Source organism: Mustela erminea, chromosome 18, assembly GCF_009829155.1.
Source record: "Mustela erminea isolate mMusErm1 chromosome 18, mMusErm1.Pri, whole genome shotgun sequence".
In the NCBI taxonomy this organism is placed as follows: Eukaryota; Metazoa; Chordata; class Mammalia; order Carnivora; family Mustelidae; genus Mustela; species Mustela erminea.
Genome location: NC_045631.1, coordinates 51234351 through 51252160, shown reverse-complemented (window position 1 = coordinate 51252160; position 17810 = coordinate 51234351). Strand labels below are relative to the sequence as shown.

Here is a 17810-nt window from a genome sequence, read left to right as displayed (position 1 = left end):
CCTTCTGGACTTCCTTCTGGAAGGAAGACCTTCTGGACTTCCGCGACACTCCTACCACCTCAAACTGCCCGACAGACCAGAGCGGAGTCCGCTTCGACTTCCACTCCAACCCCCGACTCCCCCATTCCCTTTGCTAGATCTCAGCAGATAATCAACTTTCCTTTGAGCTATCAGGACATCATAAATGCAGGTCCACACATCTGCTCCCCATTAGAAACTGAGCTTCTTGCAAGTAGGAATCATGTCTCTGGACACTTCCCAGTGTCTCGCCGTGAACCACACAGAGAAGCATCTAATAAATGTTCAGAGAATGAATTAATGGATGAACGGCCGCATGCATGATTGAACAAGACCCACTCAATCATCGGATGCCCCACTGGATAAACAGAAGTCCTGATTTCCACTGTGCCTGGCGCTCTTGTTTGTGTTTTATCTTTAAGCCTCGGGGTCTAGTTTCTGTCTTTATAGGAAGAGTAGAAGGGCTCCCCAGAGAGTCAAAGGTTGGCTCCGTGTCAGGATGCACCTGGCATGCTAACAGCAGTCCAGGTGTGGGAGTCGGAGATCTGTCTTCCAGATCTAGTTTGCCTTCACCTTGACCTTTTCAGTTACTCAAGCTCGCTCGGCCATATTCTCTCCAGCCATGAAATGAGGTGTTCGACCTGGATGATTTCTGGGATCCTTGCTAGATGCAACCTTCCATGATTGGAAACCGCTTCCACCTTGCCACGTATGTATTGCCCAAACTCTCTGTCCCACAAACCTGGGCAACTGGCACATTATCAGAAAACAAACCCTGTATTTATCACTTCGCCAACAGAGAGAGCACCCGCATACCGTGTCTGTGCTGTTCTTTCTGTCCAAGAGCCCAGACTCGGTTGGTTCACCAGACGGTGTTATTGCTTCTTGTAAAGGCAACCGACCTTTGCAACCGAACAGATGATGGGTCGCGTAGAGGATCTGAGTCTCTTCTAGAGGGTCTGAGTCTCTTCCACTCACAGACCACAAGAGGCTCTGAGCAGACGCCTCTCCTTCCTCGTTAACTAAGTTCCTTATTATTAATGGTAGGCAAATTTATAATGACTTGTTATAAGAAGAATGATTGAAACACCACAGGTCACCTATACGGTCAGAACCTCACTCCCATGAAAGCCCCGGTGGCCATATTCCTTGTTTTCATTTCCTCCTGTATTTCCTTCCCGTGTGCTTACTAAGTCAACCCATTTTTCTGTCTCACTTAGGCCCCCTGCTCAGATGACCCAGGCTTACAGCATCTCTAAGTAGAAGCGGCCCCATGCTTCACCCTCAGGCCCCAGGGATGGACGCCTGACTCAGGGTCCGCCAATCCACAGCTACCCTTTATCACAGTGATGATTTTTCCTTTGCAAGATAGAGAATTTGATCTCAGACCCAAGACTGTAACCAGCCAAACAATGGGTACTGAAACCACAAAGTCATAAAGATACAGGGCTAGTAGCACTTTTGAACTATGTGCAGAGGGGCACCTGGGTGGCTCAGTCTTAATCTCAGCTCAGGTCTTGATCTCAAAGGTCATGAGTTCAAGCCCCACATTGGGTTCCATGCCAGGTATAGAGCCTATTTAAAAAAAAAATTAAATTAAAAAGTAATAAACCAGGGGCACCTGGGTGGCTCAGTGGGTTGAGCCTCTGCCTTCAGCTCAGGTCACAATCTCAGGGTCCTGCGATCGAGACCCGAATCAGGCTCTCTGCTCAGTGGGGAGCCTGGTTCCCCACCCCACTCCCACTGCCTGACTCTCTGCCTGCTTGTGATCTCTCCCCCTCTCTCTCTCTCTCTGTGTCAAATAAATAAATAAAATCTTAAATAAAAGTACTAAACAATGGGCCTATTGATGAGTCTGAGGGGCAAAACAGAAAAGACCCTCCCAAGAAAAACAGAATGAGCACCCTTTCAAAGAGAGAGCAAGCAGAGAGAGAGTCAGAAAATGCTTTCTTAGTTCTTTCCAGGCTCAACGATACCTCCTACAATTAGACTCAGTGAAACTCTCTCTAATAAAAATATTTTGACATGAGATCAAATAAAATACAAAGACACAAACACTTACATATCCATGTAATCACTCCACGGATCTATAGCCACTCTTCCTGGGTCATAACCGTCTTCCCATTCACATTATTGCTGTCTCCATAACCTATGACGTATCAGGTAGGTATCTGCCACTGAAGCTACCCCTTTATTATTACATAGTAGCATGTTCCTATTTTTCACTCTTCTGCCATGGCAGTTACATAGTGAAAAACATGAACTTTGGAATTTAAATGAACTAGATTCAAATCGCAGCTCTGCAAGCCCAAACTCTCTGATCTTGGGCAGGTTATTAATTCTGCGGTCCAATTCCCTCCTTTGTAAATTGGGGCTACTTTGACTCCGCTCTCGGGTTTTTATGAAAACTAGAGCTAAGAAGTAGAGTGTTTATCACAAAGCACATAGTAGGCCCTCCAAAATCACTAGTTATTACAGGGTAGGTTCTCAAAACGGAAATGCTGGATCAAAGGGAACAAAAATCATACCAGTTTCTGGACACTGCCCAATGGCTTCAGCGAAGACTGAGTCTCTCCATCCCCCTGAGTTGTTTTTAGGACAGAAGATCACACAAGCTTTCCCTCTCCACCCACCCAGTCCATCCCTAACATCTCTGCTTCCCAGCTTTGCCTTAGAATGGAAATGCTCTGGACCCGGGGCTGCTGTCTCACATTAAGCCCGTGCTCGCCTCTTAACCTCAGACAGAAAACCAGGAGCTGGCTTCAGTCTACAAACCAAGGAGCCTGACGATGCAGCCGCTTCACGATTTCCTGTTTTCCTCCGACTCCGTTGGTCCCACTGCGAGCTGCACACAGGTACTCGACATGGAGATCAGTCTGGGCTCGTTTCAAACAAGCCTCAAACTAGCTGCTGCTGCTCTTTTTCTGTAAGTCCCTCTACACCCTACCTCCACCGGCTCCCAGTGAGGGCATCACACAATAGCCAGCGAGGCTTCGAGAAACAGGTGAGGTGCATGGTCATTCCTTACGCGCAGGGCTAACGTGGGTGGGAAGCGACGGCCGCTCCTGCCTGAATTCTGCACCCTGGTTGCTTGGACCCTTGGAGCCGCCGGTCCCTGTGTTCCAACCCATCTCCCTGCTTATTATTCCTTTCTTCCCTTTTCACATTGACTCATCGAATACTTGACTTTCTGCCTCGCTTCTGCTGCCCACCTGTCTTTTGCTGTTTGGACTGCCTCTCCCACGACCACCCACTGAGCTCTGAGGGATGCTTTATCCTCCTCTAGCTTTTTTCTGGGGTGCCCACCCGCCTCCCCCATACTTGAAGCATACCTCCATCAACACCCTAACAGGGCAGCAGGACATGGATGTCTGTCCTAAACTGGAAAAGTTCCTTCCCACCGACCTTACCCCCAGCCACCTGCCTTCCTACCACAACATGCCCTGACGATTTCATCCCATACTGGACCCTCTCACCCAAGCTGGATCCTAGTACATTCATACATAATTTGATGCCAAACCTACTCTGACCACATTAAGAAAATAAAGATGACTATTAACCCTAATAAATATACACAGACTTGAAAAGACCTGTTGTTAATAATCAATACTCAAGAGGGGCATCTGGGTGGCCCAGTGGGGTAAGCTTCCAACTCTTGATTTCAGCTCAGGTCATGAGCGCAGGGTCCTGAGATCAAGCCCTGAGTTGGGCTCTGAGCTGGGTGTGGAGCCTGCTTAAGATTCTCTCTCTCCCTCTGCTCCTCCCTCTCCCCTGTTCGCATGGTCACTCTCGCTCTTAAAAAAGAAAAAAATCAATATTTAAGAGCTTGGTAACACTCACGTAGAATTCTTTTTTTTGTTGTTTGAAGGCTTACAGGCCTTTTCTAAAAATAAGCTTTGCCTGGCTACAGCGCCTTGGTTCTTACTCATTCCCATTCCCTCTTCAGCTTTGTTTCGTTAGGACTAGGACCATGTGTTACAAGGAAAGGATGCCCTCTTCCCCCACTTGTCAGTGCACCACCTCTGTGTCTGGCCAAGAAAGCTGCCTGTGACAACCACTGCAAGTGTTCAGTAGATCTCATTACCCCAAACGTGAGTTCAGTGTGGGGAAGCAATACAGCACCAGCGTGTGTGTGTCTGTGTGTGTGTTGTGTGTTTTCCAAGCTAACACCCCCCAATTTAGAAGCATCCAGTCTGTCATTAACAATAGAAAATCAGAAGGAAGAGCAGGTAGTCTGCTCACGGACCAGATGGCCAGTCTCTTGTTGTACTTGCTTATTCTACTGAGAAGAACCATATTTCCAGTTCCATTATTGCCAGTTTAAGGTTCTCCTCCTACCGACTGCTTTCTTCACCTTCCCAGGTCGAGTGAGACCATTTACCTTCCTGGGTGTCCTGGCTGCTGCTGTAACAGAACTCATGGGCGTATCACAAGGAGAGCATGAGCGTGCCGCCATGTTTATCTTCCCATGTTATGGGCTGAACTGTGTCCCCCTAAAATTGTTATGTTCAAGTCTTAAACCCCCAGTACCTCCGAATATACCTTACCTCCGAATATACCGAATAGGGTCATTGCATTTATCATCACTTAAGATAAGGTTACATGGGATTAAGGGGGGGGCCTTAATCCAATACGACCAGTGTCATCATAAAAAGGAGATACTTAGACACAGGTGCCCACACAGAGAAAACACCACACGAACACGAAGGCATAGGCCAGGTGACGAGGCATCTACGTGCCTCCAAGGAATGTCAAAGATGGTCAGCAACACCACGAGCTAGAAGAAAAGCATAAAATGGATTCTCCTTCCCAGCCCTCAGAAAGAACAACCTGGCCACCACCATGGTCTCAGATCCGTGGCCTCCAGAGCTGTGAGACAATAAATTCCTATCGTGTGAGCCACCCAATTTGTGTTACCTGTTCTGGCAGCCCTAGAGAAAGACTACATCCCACAGACTATAGAGCTTCCCAAGGGTAGTGATGGAATTCTATTTGTCTGGGTATTTACATAGCACAGTGCAAGGGGCAGGTAATTTAATGGTCCGATAATGTTTGTTAAATTCAACTAAAAAAATATATGGTCCTCGGCATCCCCGTCCTTCTCAACCATGAGTCAGCCAACACTGACTCTCTTTTCCTTAGCCAGATCACATCAGGGGGGGAAAAAAAAGATTGAAATTGGGGATGGGAAAAGTTACTCTAACCCTAATGTATCAGGATCTCTGAATCTCACCTTTTTTTTTTTTTTGACAGAGAGCACAAGTAGAGCCACAAGCAGAGGGAGAGGGAGAAGCAGGTTCCCTGCTGAGCAAGGAGCTCGCTGCCAGCTGGATCCCAGGACCCGGGGATCATGACCTGAGTCGAAGGCAGCCGCTTAACCACTGAGCTACCCAGGTGTCCCTCAATCTCACACTTAAATCAACTCCAGAATTAAATCTGTATTTTTTTTTTCTACTTTACCTATAAAAATGGAAGCTCATTCAGGAACAAAGTCCCAAGCAAGAAGACTAGGCAAGCCATTCAAGAGATGACATAGCTGGCAGGTCCTGTCTACCTGGCTGGGTCTTACGTGCTCCTTAACCACACAGCAAGGTGAGGCAAAAAGCGCCCTGTCCCTTTCCTGACTCTGAAGGCAGGTGAGTCCACCCACCCGCCTCCCCCACTTTACTGACCCTGAGCTGAATGAAGTCACTGAGGAGAAAGCAGGTGACTACGTACTGGTCACACTGAGAAAGAACACACTGGGAGCTTCAGAGCTATAGGTCACTGTGATTTTTAAACCAAGATAATGAAAGATAAGTTAACTGAACCTATCAATTGTTTCCATATAATCATCTTTTAAATGGAATTTTTCTGAAATTGAAAATACCCACACACAAGATTTATGAACTCTCTTGCCAGTACCCAATATCCTGCTAGAGAGAGTAACTTTGGTAAAACAAAGAACATTCTGGAACACCTCCCATAAGGTAAGTAAAATTCAGAAGTGCACTGAACAGTTTTCCTCTCTAACCGACTTCTGATGATTCTAGAAAAAGGAAAAGCCCTAAGAAATGGAAAAGGCAGGTTGGCAGGTTATAAAAAATGAAAATTGCAGCTGTGGCCATGCTCTGGAAAATATTCCCTGACTTAGCTAGACGTTGATCATTGAACCAACAGCTTGCTTATATAATTACAGTGTGCCTATAAACCCAGGTGATATGATATACGTGTTTAACTATTAACCTCTGGATTTCCTGGAGTTTCCACAATCAAGGAAAAAAAACCTTCTAAAAGTATGAGAGAGGATATATTCCATTTATTAACTTATTGTGATCATAAGTAATAATAGTAGTATATAGCTTGGTAAGAAAAAGGAAATTCTTAGAAAATACAAACGAGGTCTTTTAAGCTTTGGGTATATTGCTTGGATATCTCTTTTTTATTCTTCTAAGGAACTGTTGTGCATATATGAACAATCTCTTGGTGCCCCTGGATTCTTGAAGTCAAGCGAGATTCCTTCTCCATCCAAACCTTGGATCCCGTGCACAATTTCCTCATCAGCTCTGAAATTCATGTTGATACTTGCACACTCACTGTAAAAATTTCCCTGAGCCCCTTCTCATCCCTTGGACCTCCTGACTCTTCTGGGCATATCTAGGATTCTAGCTTCCAGTCTACACACTTCTGTGCTTTTCTTAACCTCCTACTGGGCAATAAGCTTCTCAGGGCTAGAAAGAAAGGAAGAAGGGAGCAAATTTGTGTTCACAGTGAGCCTGGCACAGCACCATGCCTCCAAACCAGCAGCGTGCCCAATAAATATTTGTTGAAGAAATGATTCCAAGCGCTGGCCAAAACACATGATGTAGATAAACTTCCCTAATTTTCGTAACAATCCTGTGAAGGAGTGTCGGTCTCTCCATTTAGCTGGTAAAGAAACAAAAGCTAGAGGATAAGAAGATTTTTCAAGGCTCATAGGGAATAAGTAGAAGACCAGAGCACGGTTGGTGCTCCTCTGTCTAGTTCCACGAGCTCAGCGTCTTAAATGGAACCATCGATCCCAACTTTACTGGTTGAATTATACGAGCTTATACGAGCTCTCCCTTTAGGCATGTTCAGAGTCTCTGGGATTATGTTTTTCAAATGGCAACAGAGTTCGGGGCACACGAAGGAGTCAAGAAAGCTGGAGGAATATGGTTATTACGATTTCAAATACCACAGAGAGGTTGTTTCCACACCTTCACTCCAAAAGAACTCCCATACTCTTTACCATTCTGTTTCTGCTGGTTCTGGTTCTTCAGAGTCTAGCCTGACCCTTATCTCTAACCCATTCCTCCCGAGTCGGACTGGAGCAGGGAGAATGGGGGAAGGGAAGAAACAACTTGTCACTCATCATCCAGACCATCCATCCCCATGGCTTCTGCATGGGATCCCTGGGAAACAACTGAAACATAGGTGTGACTGTCCTGCTTTAGCAGGAGAGAAAAGTCGACAGAGAGAATTGATCCCCCAATCCCCCAGCTGCCTCCTCTACCACAAAAAGAGAGAATTCTAGTTTCTTCCACACCATCCAGTACAAGAGGAAAGCAGTGGACGGGTAGGCTCACTCGCAATTTCAAGGAAACGACACTTGTTACCTTTACAGAGAAATAACCAGGAATACAGGAAATCACTAAGCCACAAAAGAATTATATGCCTCTTCTTAGGTATGGTGGTGCCAAACTGGTCATGTTCTTAGTACTGTTTAAAAAAAAAGTTTAACTGAGAGGTGCAGGGAAACACCTAAAGTTTGGAGCTGCCTCATTACAGCCTGTAAGACAGCTAATGGAATCAATATTCATTGCTGATGTTTAACAGTAACTTCCTGTCTGTACAGTATCTATCAGTAGACCAGTTGTAACCAGCTTCCTTCTACTCATGGATACTTTGTACTTGGAATTCAACCTTAACACTCAGAATGAGTCAGACTTGCTATCCCATGATCAACAGAGGCTTAAAGGAACACGTCAAAAGGAACCTCTACATAGGTAGACACTGGACAGCCCCTCCTAATTATCATACCCAGCCCTGGTGTATGCAAATTCCCACAGAATCCACTCATGTTTTCTACCACCAACCCTGTCTTCTGGGTAATGGGTTCATAAATGTACTATGGGGTAACTTAACTCAAGTGGAATAGCCAGGAGCTCAGGTTCTCGGGTCAGACAGACCTTGATTAAAGCCACTGCTGTGCTGTCAACCGTGCCATCTAAGGCAAGTTCCTTGACCTCTCTGGCCTCAGTTTGCTCATATACAAAATGGGGCATCACCTCACCACACCCTAGTAAGGGGACAAGGAGATAATTCAGATAATTCAGATCGATGGTTAAGCACAGCTTCTGGAATACAGAAAGAATCTGCAGCGTTGCTACCATCTAGGAGAGTAAGAACTGTAGCCCTCCCCCGTATGTGACGTAAGCTTACCTCACTCTGGGTATGGTGAGCGAATCTGGGCTCATCCTACTGAAGCGACTCTGTCTCCCGTTAGCTTCCATCCCTACCTCGTCCCTCCCTTCCTTCGCAGAACATCTCCCTGGACCCTCCTTCCTCCATACACATAATACCCATAGTTTAAGCGACTCTGTAAGCCAAAGGATACTCATTCCCCAAACAAAAGTGTCCACCCAGGGGTGGGAGAGTCCATGTGATACACCAGCTCTAACTTCGCAGGCGATGGTAAGTGCAAAGCTCTCTGGGGAAGATGTGTAAGATCCTACACCCAGAGGGAAGCTTCCATCTTCTCTCTCACAAAAGAAAACGATGGACCTTCTGGGCTGGCTCATGATCAGAATCAACAAAGCCAGGCAACCACGGCAGTGAGAAATTGTTTGTACTTTATCGGCTTTTTCAACAAAATGTGTGATCAGGAAGGGGAGAAGGAAAGGAGCAGGGGAAGAACGAATGAACAGCTTCTCAGTGGGAGGGGCAATGAAGAAAAGAAATCTGAAGCAAACAGGAAGAGTGCAGCTGAGGGGAAAGGACCCCAGGATGGGCTGCCGGAGACCGGTAGCTGAGTTCGGCGGAAATGAGCAATGGCCTACAAATCCCATAACCAGGAGAAGCACCACTCAGACATTTCCTGTGGGCTGGGCCTCAGAGGTCGCTGGTGAAGTAGTTACCCAGGTTCACAACCTCCAATTAAAGCCAAAGAGGAATGTAATATGGAAGCCCCATCATGAAAAGATTCCATTACTTGGTTGAAATAAGTCCTAAAGGGCAAGGTCAGCAAACGTATTTTGAAAAAGGCCAAACAGTAACTATTTTGGGCTCTGTGGGGCATAATGTCTCCATCACTACTATTCAACTCTACCACTGCTGGGGGGGCGGGGGGTTGCGGGTAAAAGCCATCCCAGACAACACATAAATGCATGTGCACAGCTGTGTCTTAATAAAACTTTATTTGTAGACACTGACTTTGAATGTTATATGATTTTCATATGTCACAAAATATTACTCTCTGGGGTTGTTTTTCCCATTTTAGCTCATGGGCTATGCTTAAACACAGGTGAAGCGACAGTTTTCAAGTTCCCTGAGAGTGAGCATGCATCCTGCCTCTGCTGCTTACTGGTCCAGCCGCAGGCACGTCATTAACTCACCTGAGCCTCAGTTCCCCATTTGTAAATTAACAGTAATGGTAATTATCCCCAAAGGATGTATGTGAAGTTCAAAGGCATAACACGTGAAAAGTCACTCCCATAATAGATGAGGTTGAGGATGAGGATCGCACGGGGTGTTGGGGTGTGGGCTGAGATCCACATCTAGACCTACAGCTATTAAAAAAAAAAAAAAAAAAAAGGTTGATCCCAATCCAACTATCCTACTTAAGGAGGGATAAAGAGACTCAAATATAAAGCAGACAATGGGCTATCCAGCAAGGGTCTATTTAATGCTTCAACTCACAACTGAACTTGACTCCACTACAATGCTTTGATAGACTTCATGTGACTAGGTTATAACCTGAATATCCTTTCACTGCAGAAAGGGGTTTTATGGGCCGCATATGCAACTGTAGGGACCAGCTCAGGAAAGGAAGACCCTATGAGGAGACAGGGCAAAAACCAAACCCAGGACAGAAGGGGGGGGCAGCATGGACATCAGGGGTGGGTAAGGAAGAAGTGGGGAATTGTTGCATGTGGGGGTTACCCTTGCAGAACTCCCTGTTTTGTCATTGAGCCGCCAGCTGTTGAAAACTTTCAGGTTATCCCTGACAACCCTTCAGAGGCTCAAGTGCTGAGGTAACTTACAAAGAGCTGTTGAGACCAGCACAGGATGGGAGCCATTCCTCCTGTCCCATCTCATCGGATCCTGAAGAGAGAGATCACAAGTAGGCAGAGAGGCCTGGCAGAGAGAGAGGGGGAAGCAGGCTTCCCACTGAGCAGAGAGCCAGATACGGGGCTCGATCCTTCAGATCATGACCTGAACCGAAGGCAGAGGCTTTAACCCACTGAGCCACCCAGGCGCCCCAGTTCCGCATATTTTTAAAAGAAGAAGCCGAGGATAGACCATCTGTCTAGAGAACATCGGTGGGAGAGATGATACTTCTTCAACCATCTAAATTGTCATTTATGCTATTCTTGCTACTTCCAAATAATGAAGCAAAGATCTAACGGGCATATTAATGCAAACAAGGCAACAGAGGAAGAAAATTACCTTATAATTTAATTACCCCAAACCTCTGATGAAATGTGGAGGAAAGTGATAGAGACCCCCCACTGATTAAAAATACTCCGTCGGACATTTATTGAGCACTTATTATTTATCAGCACAATGCTAAAAGAGGTGGAGACATAAAGATCTACAAGAAGAGATGTTAGTTACCCAGCAGGGGCTTTCAGAGATCGTCCATAAAAGGCAAATAACAATTACAGTGGTTAAAACTTGCAGCTGTAGAGTGTAAGCACCGGGAATTAAAATGAGAATATTTGCAAAATATCCCCACAGAGAACTGGGAGGAAGCCCCACCACCATGATTCATGTATCGCCATTTCTTGAGTACAGGAAAAGAACCCCTACTGTTTGGCCTGTCAGCCCCTTTTGCCAGCATGCTCCCCACAAAAACAAACAAAACAAAACAGAAGTGTGAAATATACTAAAGATTCTGAAGGAAAAAAAAAATGCTTTATACATGTGTACTGCTAATCTTTGCGTGTTGTTTAGTGAAAAGAAGTTTGGGACAGAGAATCAGGGGACTAAATTCCACCCCTGGCTGTCTACAGGCAAATCACTTTCCTGCAAAGCTTCAGTTTACTCATTTGTAAAAGAAGCTGATTAGACGACAAAACTCCTTTCCTAGCTCTAAATTCTATGAGTGAATATCAGGATACATAAATAAGCAAGTTCACGAAAGAAGGCTATGATAAGACCTTGTGATTGTCCTATAATTTGGGATGTCATCAAAGTCGACCACAGCCTTAGTTCTTCCAACAAATTTCACAAACTAAACCACTTTCATGATGCGCATGATTGCACATGGGGCTTAAAAATAAAAAGGCAACTTTTCTGCAACAGTGCATAGAACACAGCCAGGTGCTAGGCAAGAATTATTTATGAAACGAAAGAAAAGCTAGTTTTGCCTAGAGAGATTACTGGAAAATGCAGAAATTGTCCAGAAGTAAGTCATTTTCCAGACTAGAATTTTAACCAGATCAATCCTTTTTTTTCCTTATTTTTAATATGGTTCTAGATAGCTATAAAAGTATAACAAAATGAATTTATGAAATATGTGACGTTTACTTAAGACATTTGGGTTAAAATTAAAATTAGAACTCACCAGGGAACTAAACAGTTGAGACACATGGGACCCAACTCTCAACCCGTGATTACCTAAGCTTTGCAATTTTGGAATGTTCTGTCCTAACTCTGGAAATAATTTGATCCCCAAATTAAAACTTCAACATACATTTTACGAGAAAAACTCAAACACATAAAGCACAAATGTCAAAAAAAAGGGGGGGATTTCAACTTTCTTTTTTTTTTTTTTAATAAAAAATGCAAATGACAGTAAGTACTAACACCTTCAATCAAATTGGCAAAGTTTTTTGGTTTTTTTTTTTTTCAAATTATGAGACCTACGATGAAGGAAAGTAGCCATGGTCTTTCTGGACAGCAATTTATTTGGTAATATTTACCGCGATGCTTAAACCAGAGAATCAGAACTCCCAGACACTGATGGGAATAAGAATTCGTGTTAGGTCTCTGGAGGGCAATTTGGCAATATGTCCATGCCCTCTGACCTAGCACTTCCATTTCTAGGAATTCATTTTAAAGACATAATTGGGCAAATGCACAAATGTATGTTCATAGCATTTATTCCAATATTGCTTATGGCTGGGGAAAAAAAAAAGAAGAACTATATGAAAGTCTACCTGGAGATTAATTAAACAGCTACATCCTTACAAATTAAAATAAGCAACTGTTTAAAAGAATGGGGTAAGTGAACGTGTGTGAATAGGGAAAGATCCCACGACACATGGCAGAGTATAAAGCAAGTTGCAAACTATCATCTATCGCGTGCAAAATAGCACTTATGTGTATGTATGCAGTCACATATGTGTGTACAAATGTAAGGAAATGTTTACCGAAAAGTCACCAGTTATTAGCTCTGGATGGTATGAGTTGGAGTGATTTTTACTTTTCTTATTAAATTCTCTTTGGCTTGAATTTTGTTTTCAATGAGTGTATATAATTTTTATAATAGAAGAAATCTATTTTTAAAAGGTGGAACAGAAAAGGACAGTGGGGAAGAATTTGATATCCAGAACCTAGAATTTCATCTAAGGCCACAGTCTACAGAATAACATACAAGCTGAGCTGACCCTCATGGTAACTTCATAATATTGAAAGTGAATAAACATAAAGGTTCTGTCGAAGTAAACAAAAGACAACTGAATATTATGAATGTAGAAATACATTCACTTGGGGGGGGGCATATGGTTGGCTCAGGTGATTAAGCACCAGACTCTTGGTTTCCACTCAGGTCATGATCTCAGGGTCATGAGATCAAGCCTCGCCTCAACTCTACACTGGGCATGGAACCTGCTTCAGATTCTCTCTCTCCCTCTGTCCCTCCTCCTTTTCAAAAAAAAAAAAAAATTATATATATATATATATATATATATACACACACACACATATACACACATATGTAGATATATTCACTTGGAAATATCTCACAGTATATTGGTAAGTGAAACAAAAGGTAACTAAATAGGCATTAGGTCTATACACACTTTACATTTATTCATACACATATACAGGGACCATTAAAAAAAAAAAGTCCAAAAGGATATAAGCCCAAATGTATGCTGTGGCCACTAGTGAGTCTTACATTCCTTTTCTTTATTTTTAAACGTTTCTATAATGAACAAGTGCTATGTGTGTACTTTTTCTTTTGGTTCTAAAAATATTCCTTATAGATCTTTCAGATTTTAAAATACTAGAAAGTAGTTCCAATGAGATAAATCTCAGCCCTTTGTAACTCCAGCATCAAATGGACCACCACGAGAGCCCCTCAGAACCCCCACAGCTGACACTCAGCGGGCTGTGAAGTGCTGAATGCCACACCGACACAAAACAAGCTCAGGGGAAACCCAAGGTACCTATTCTGATTTTGTGTCCTGAGATGTACGGGGTTATAAAACATCCTGGCTCAGATTACAGGCTAAGCATGACAAGTCTGTCTGGTACAACCTAACAAAGGAATTTATACAGAATGAGAAATTTACACATTTCATTTCCCAGGGTGGAATGAATTACAGATGAAAAGAGCCCCTAGGAGTGTCTGCCCCACTCCTACATACTTTTGAATTATGCCTTCCGTGCATTTCCTCCAACACGATTTACCCAGTACTGTCTTAAACTAAGGGAAGCTGATATTTTTAAAAGGTGAAAAGAGGGAGAAGGGAGAGAGAGTGCCTTTCTTACAGAGTCAGACTTGGTCTGTATTTTCAGGTGAACAGGGAGATGCCGGACCTCCGGACCTCCCTCTCTCAAATCATCATGGCTAATAACAATAGTTTTTCTCTCCCGGGTAATGTAGATGACACATTTTTCCTGTAGCTTGTCTTCCTGTAATGTGCAGGAATTCCTGCACTTTCTGGGTGCCCTTCCTGTTAACTTACATTTCAGATTTCCTCAAAAGGCATTCTACCACTTTAATATTTGAAAAATGTCAGCTCAACCCCAGACAGCTAATATAAACAAGCTGAAAAGCATACCACCTAAAGTTACAACTGTGGAAAACAAAATTTCTTTTTAAGAAATTCTTTCTCGGAATCTCACTGTTGGTAAGGCTGGAAAGAAGCAGCCCGGTCCTTCCAGCTCCCAGGGAGTCTGTAATTCCTTTGCCTCTGCTCTGCCTTAAATTAGAGGTCTGTGAGACCGAATTATAGTGATCTAGAAAGTTCGTAAAGGTCCTTTGGATTGAACACGTGGTTAAATTCTTCAATACCATGAGGTTGTATCCACCTTTCACTTTTAACTCCCAGTCCATTTGGTTGTAGTATTACAAAGCAGTTTGGTACTGCAAAAAATGTCTTGGCCCCTTGAGACTACCGTAGCCGAATTAGGCCAATTCCACACTCAATATCCAAGCCAAGGATCCCATGCCATTTCTGTAATGATCATCACTTCTTTGTATCGATAATCTTCCTTTTGGACAGGAACACTGGCACCAGATGTACCTTCCAAAGAGGACTCAATTAAGAAAATCATTTGGCTAACTAGGAACTGATTTGAGGAACCACCAGTAGCTGATCTACCATGGGCACACTCTTCATGGAGGTGTGCCATGCTAGTGCCTTCTAGTTTCCCAACTCAGCTCTATTGGGACAGAGCTACCTTCAGAGTGAGCCAAAAAAAAAAAAAAAAAAAAAAAGCAGAAAAGGAACCTGATTTACTTTAGACCCTAAGGTCCATAGATAAGATCACTATAATACCATCTTCTTCATGAAGCCTTCTTATCTCCCAGAGAGATCACTACCATCTCTAAACTCCCAACTGGGCCATTTCTCTTCACTATCTATGCAATTATCTTGTATCATAATGATTTGCACACATGATTTCTAAATGGTAAGTTCCTTGAAGGAGACAAGAGCATTTTAAATATTTTGTATGCCCCCTAATCTTATGCAATACACACACACACACACACACACACACACACACACACACAATATATATATACACACACTATATATATATTACGTACATACACTAATACGTACATACACATACATATGTATACATCTATTAAACTGAATTGAATAAATGAGGGTATACCAAATACAAAGTAACTAGATGCCAGCTCTTTAATACCTCAAAGCCTGGAATGCCCATTCTAAGCTGTTATGTCTCTGCTCAGGAGACTGTAGGTTTCCCCTCTACTAAGGAACACCTGTACTTCATAATGCCTGTTCCTAGGTTCTTCAGCACTCTGAGCTTTCCAAATTCCCATTCTTGCCTCATGGTCAGGGAAAACACAGTCCTACTTTGAACTCCTGAGAACATATATCACTTCCTTCTTGGTCTAGAGATGTGTGATTCCCATCAGGTAGAATTCAACAAAATCCAAAAAATAATAATAATAATAAAATAAAAAAGACAGAAAGCTTATGAGACACTTTAATTTCACTGGGTCTTACCCATGCACGTAGTGTCCCTTCCTTGGTAGCCTTATTCACCTATCCCTAACCCACCTCTTCCCTCCACACATTCTCACATGGCATACGCTTTCTCTACAGTGAAGGATTTGTTCTGAAACAAGTAGTGACTTAGGGTCCTAGAGGCACCTGACAGCACCCCCTCAGTTCTCTGGTGCCATGTCAGGAATTTTTTAAATCCCCTCTCCAGTATCACATTAAGCCTGCAAAATACAACTGTGTTTTAAAAAAAAATTGGAAAAAGAAAAAAATTAAAAACAACAATAACTCTGAATTTCTGACCTATTATAGCTGTCCAAATACACATAATTACACGTTTAAAAGATTTCATTATGATTTTCAACGAAACGGTGCATTCCCCCCATGTTGGTGTAATGCTTAAAAGTACAGTTTTTCTCCCCATATTTGCCCCCCCCAGATGCAAAGCATCTCCTAAATGGGGAGACATAAAACATCAATGTCCTCGCTGCTGCTTCTAAATACTGTGAGCCAATAAGCAATTGGTGTGCAGTGCAAAATCTCAGAAGAGAAAGATTTCTCGTCTGCTTTTTTGGTAATATGCTATTATTCACACTTCACCTCTACTTCCTTTAAAAATCAAAAGTTGCTTAATGTTCAAAGCGGTATCAATGAAAATTCAGCTAAAAACGGGCACCGCAACGCTTTATTCCCAAAGGAATATAAGATTACATTAATTTCCGACTAGTTTAACGCAACTTTTACCTTTCACCGGCACCTACGGACTTTTTAAAAGTTTGTATTCCTGTTGCACATAAAATTACTTATAATGTGTGTGCATACTAAAGGATTTTACAATTATATAAAGCACTGCACATTTAGACGCTACCAACCTGCTCTATCTCTCCTGACTGTGCAAAAGGCAAAAAGAGCTCAGTAATCCTAGCAGAAGAATGCAAATAACGTCAATGCACAGCTGAACTGCAAGCCCTGCCTTACAGGAACTCTCTGTGTCTGCAAAAAAAAGACACATACTAAACAGGAAATGCAACTGAGCTGTGGAAAACCTCAAACTTAAAAATGCAATCGCCAGGCGAAAATTGCATCCATGCATTCATAAATGCATGCGTAACCCTTTGCATTTTTGCAAGTAATGCAAATAGGCTCTTACCTTTCGACTGAGACATTTTCCCCTTTCCTTTGATGGGGGAGGGGAGCACAAAAGACTTTGCCTTGCTTCTCTTCTGTAGCTAGTTTTGCAACAAAGATGCAAGCTGCAGGCGTGCAATCTTCATGCAAGTGGAGTTTCTCTTGACCGATGCAGCAGATGGACTTTCAGGGAATCAAGATGGAAATGCACACCTTGCAAAACAGACTGGAAAGTGATTTTTCCCCCAGTTGCAACGTTAGGGAAGGCTGTGCTGCAGCTACATGATGGGCCAGGGCTGGCAGCTAAAAGCTCCAAACTTGGAACTGAGTATCTTAGTGCGCAGACGTCCTTCCTGCGAAGGGCGCGGGGGCCGCTGGGTAATGTAGTTCCGAGCAGAGTCCACGGGGCTCTGATTTAAGGAAACGTGGTCGCTTGGGTCGCTGAGCGAGATGACTGGGTGCGCCCAGATAAACAAGTCAGACACGCAGTCCGTAGTAAGTGATGCGGCCAAAAACCGGCAGGGCCAAGGCGAGGGAGCATTTTTTGTTACCGAAAAGCCCCTGAAGCAACAGTTGAAGAACATTAGGTTAGCTGAAAAGCATTTGGCTCGCTGAGAAGGTCGGCTTGGCTGTTTCGTGTTTGCAGGGCAGCACCTGTTGTCCCTGCGTGGAGACGTTTTACCCACCCCCCCACACCTCCATTTTAAAAACAAAACAACACAAAACACTTTTCTCGCTTGGAGAATTGGTTGGTGATTTGGCTGACTAGAGGTAAGATTGCCTTTGCAACTGAAGAGAAGATGGCAAAGTTTTTTAGGCAGAAATGATCAGGTGGGTGATTTTCCAGGAACCTGAAATTCATTACTGGGGGTTGGGGGGATGGGGGCTAGTTCTCATTTCTTGAAGGGTTAAAGAGGAAGTTCTTTTTATGTGTCTTAAGCTAACCTTATCAAAGTTACAATGTGTAGATGCTTTTTTTCTCACCTGATGTGAGAGGAAAGCCCCCGG

At 43.5% G+C, this 17810-nt stretch overlaps 1 protein-coding gene across 1 annotated transcript in view; it reads right to left on the bottom strand.

Annotated features, from left to right (window-relative positions):
• Positions 1-17135, bottom strand: part of MAP2K6 (mitogen-activated protein kinase kinase 6) — a 117390-nt gene extending 100255 nt beyond the window's left edge. The window contains exon 1 of the mRNA XM_032321108.1: positions 16825-17135. Coding sequence (XP_032176999.1) covers positions 16825-16840 — 16 coding nt within the window. The 5' untranslated portion in view covers positions 16841-17135. The remainder of the gene's footprint in view (positions 1-16824) is intronic.
• Positions 17136-17810: the final 675 nt, after the last annotated feature.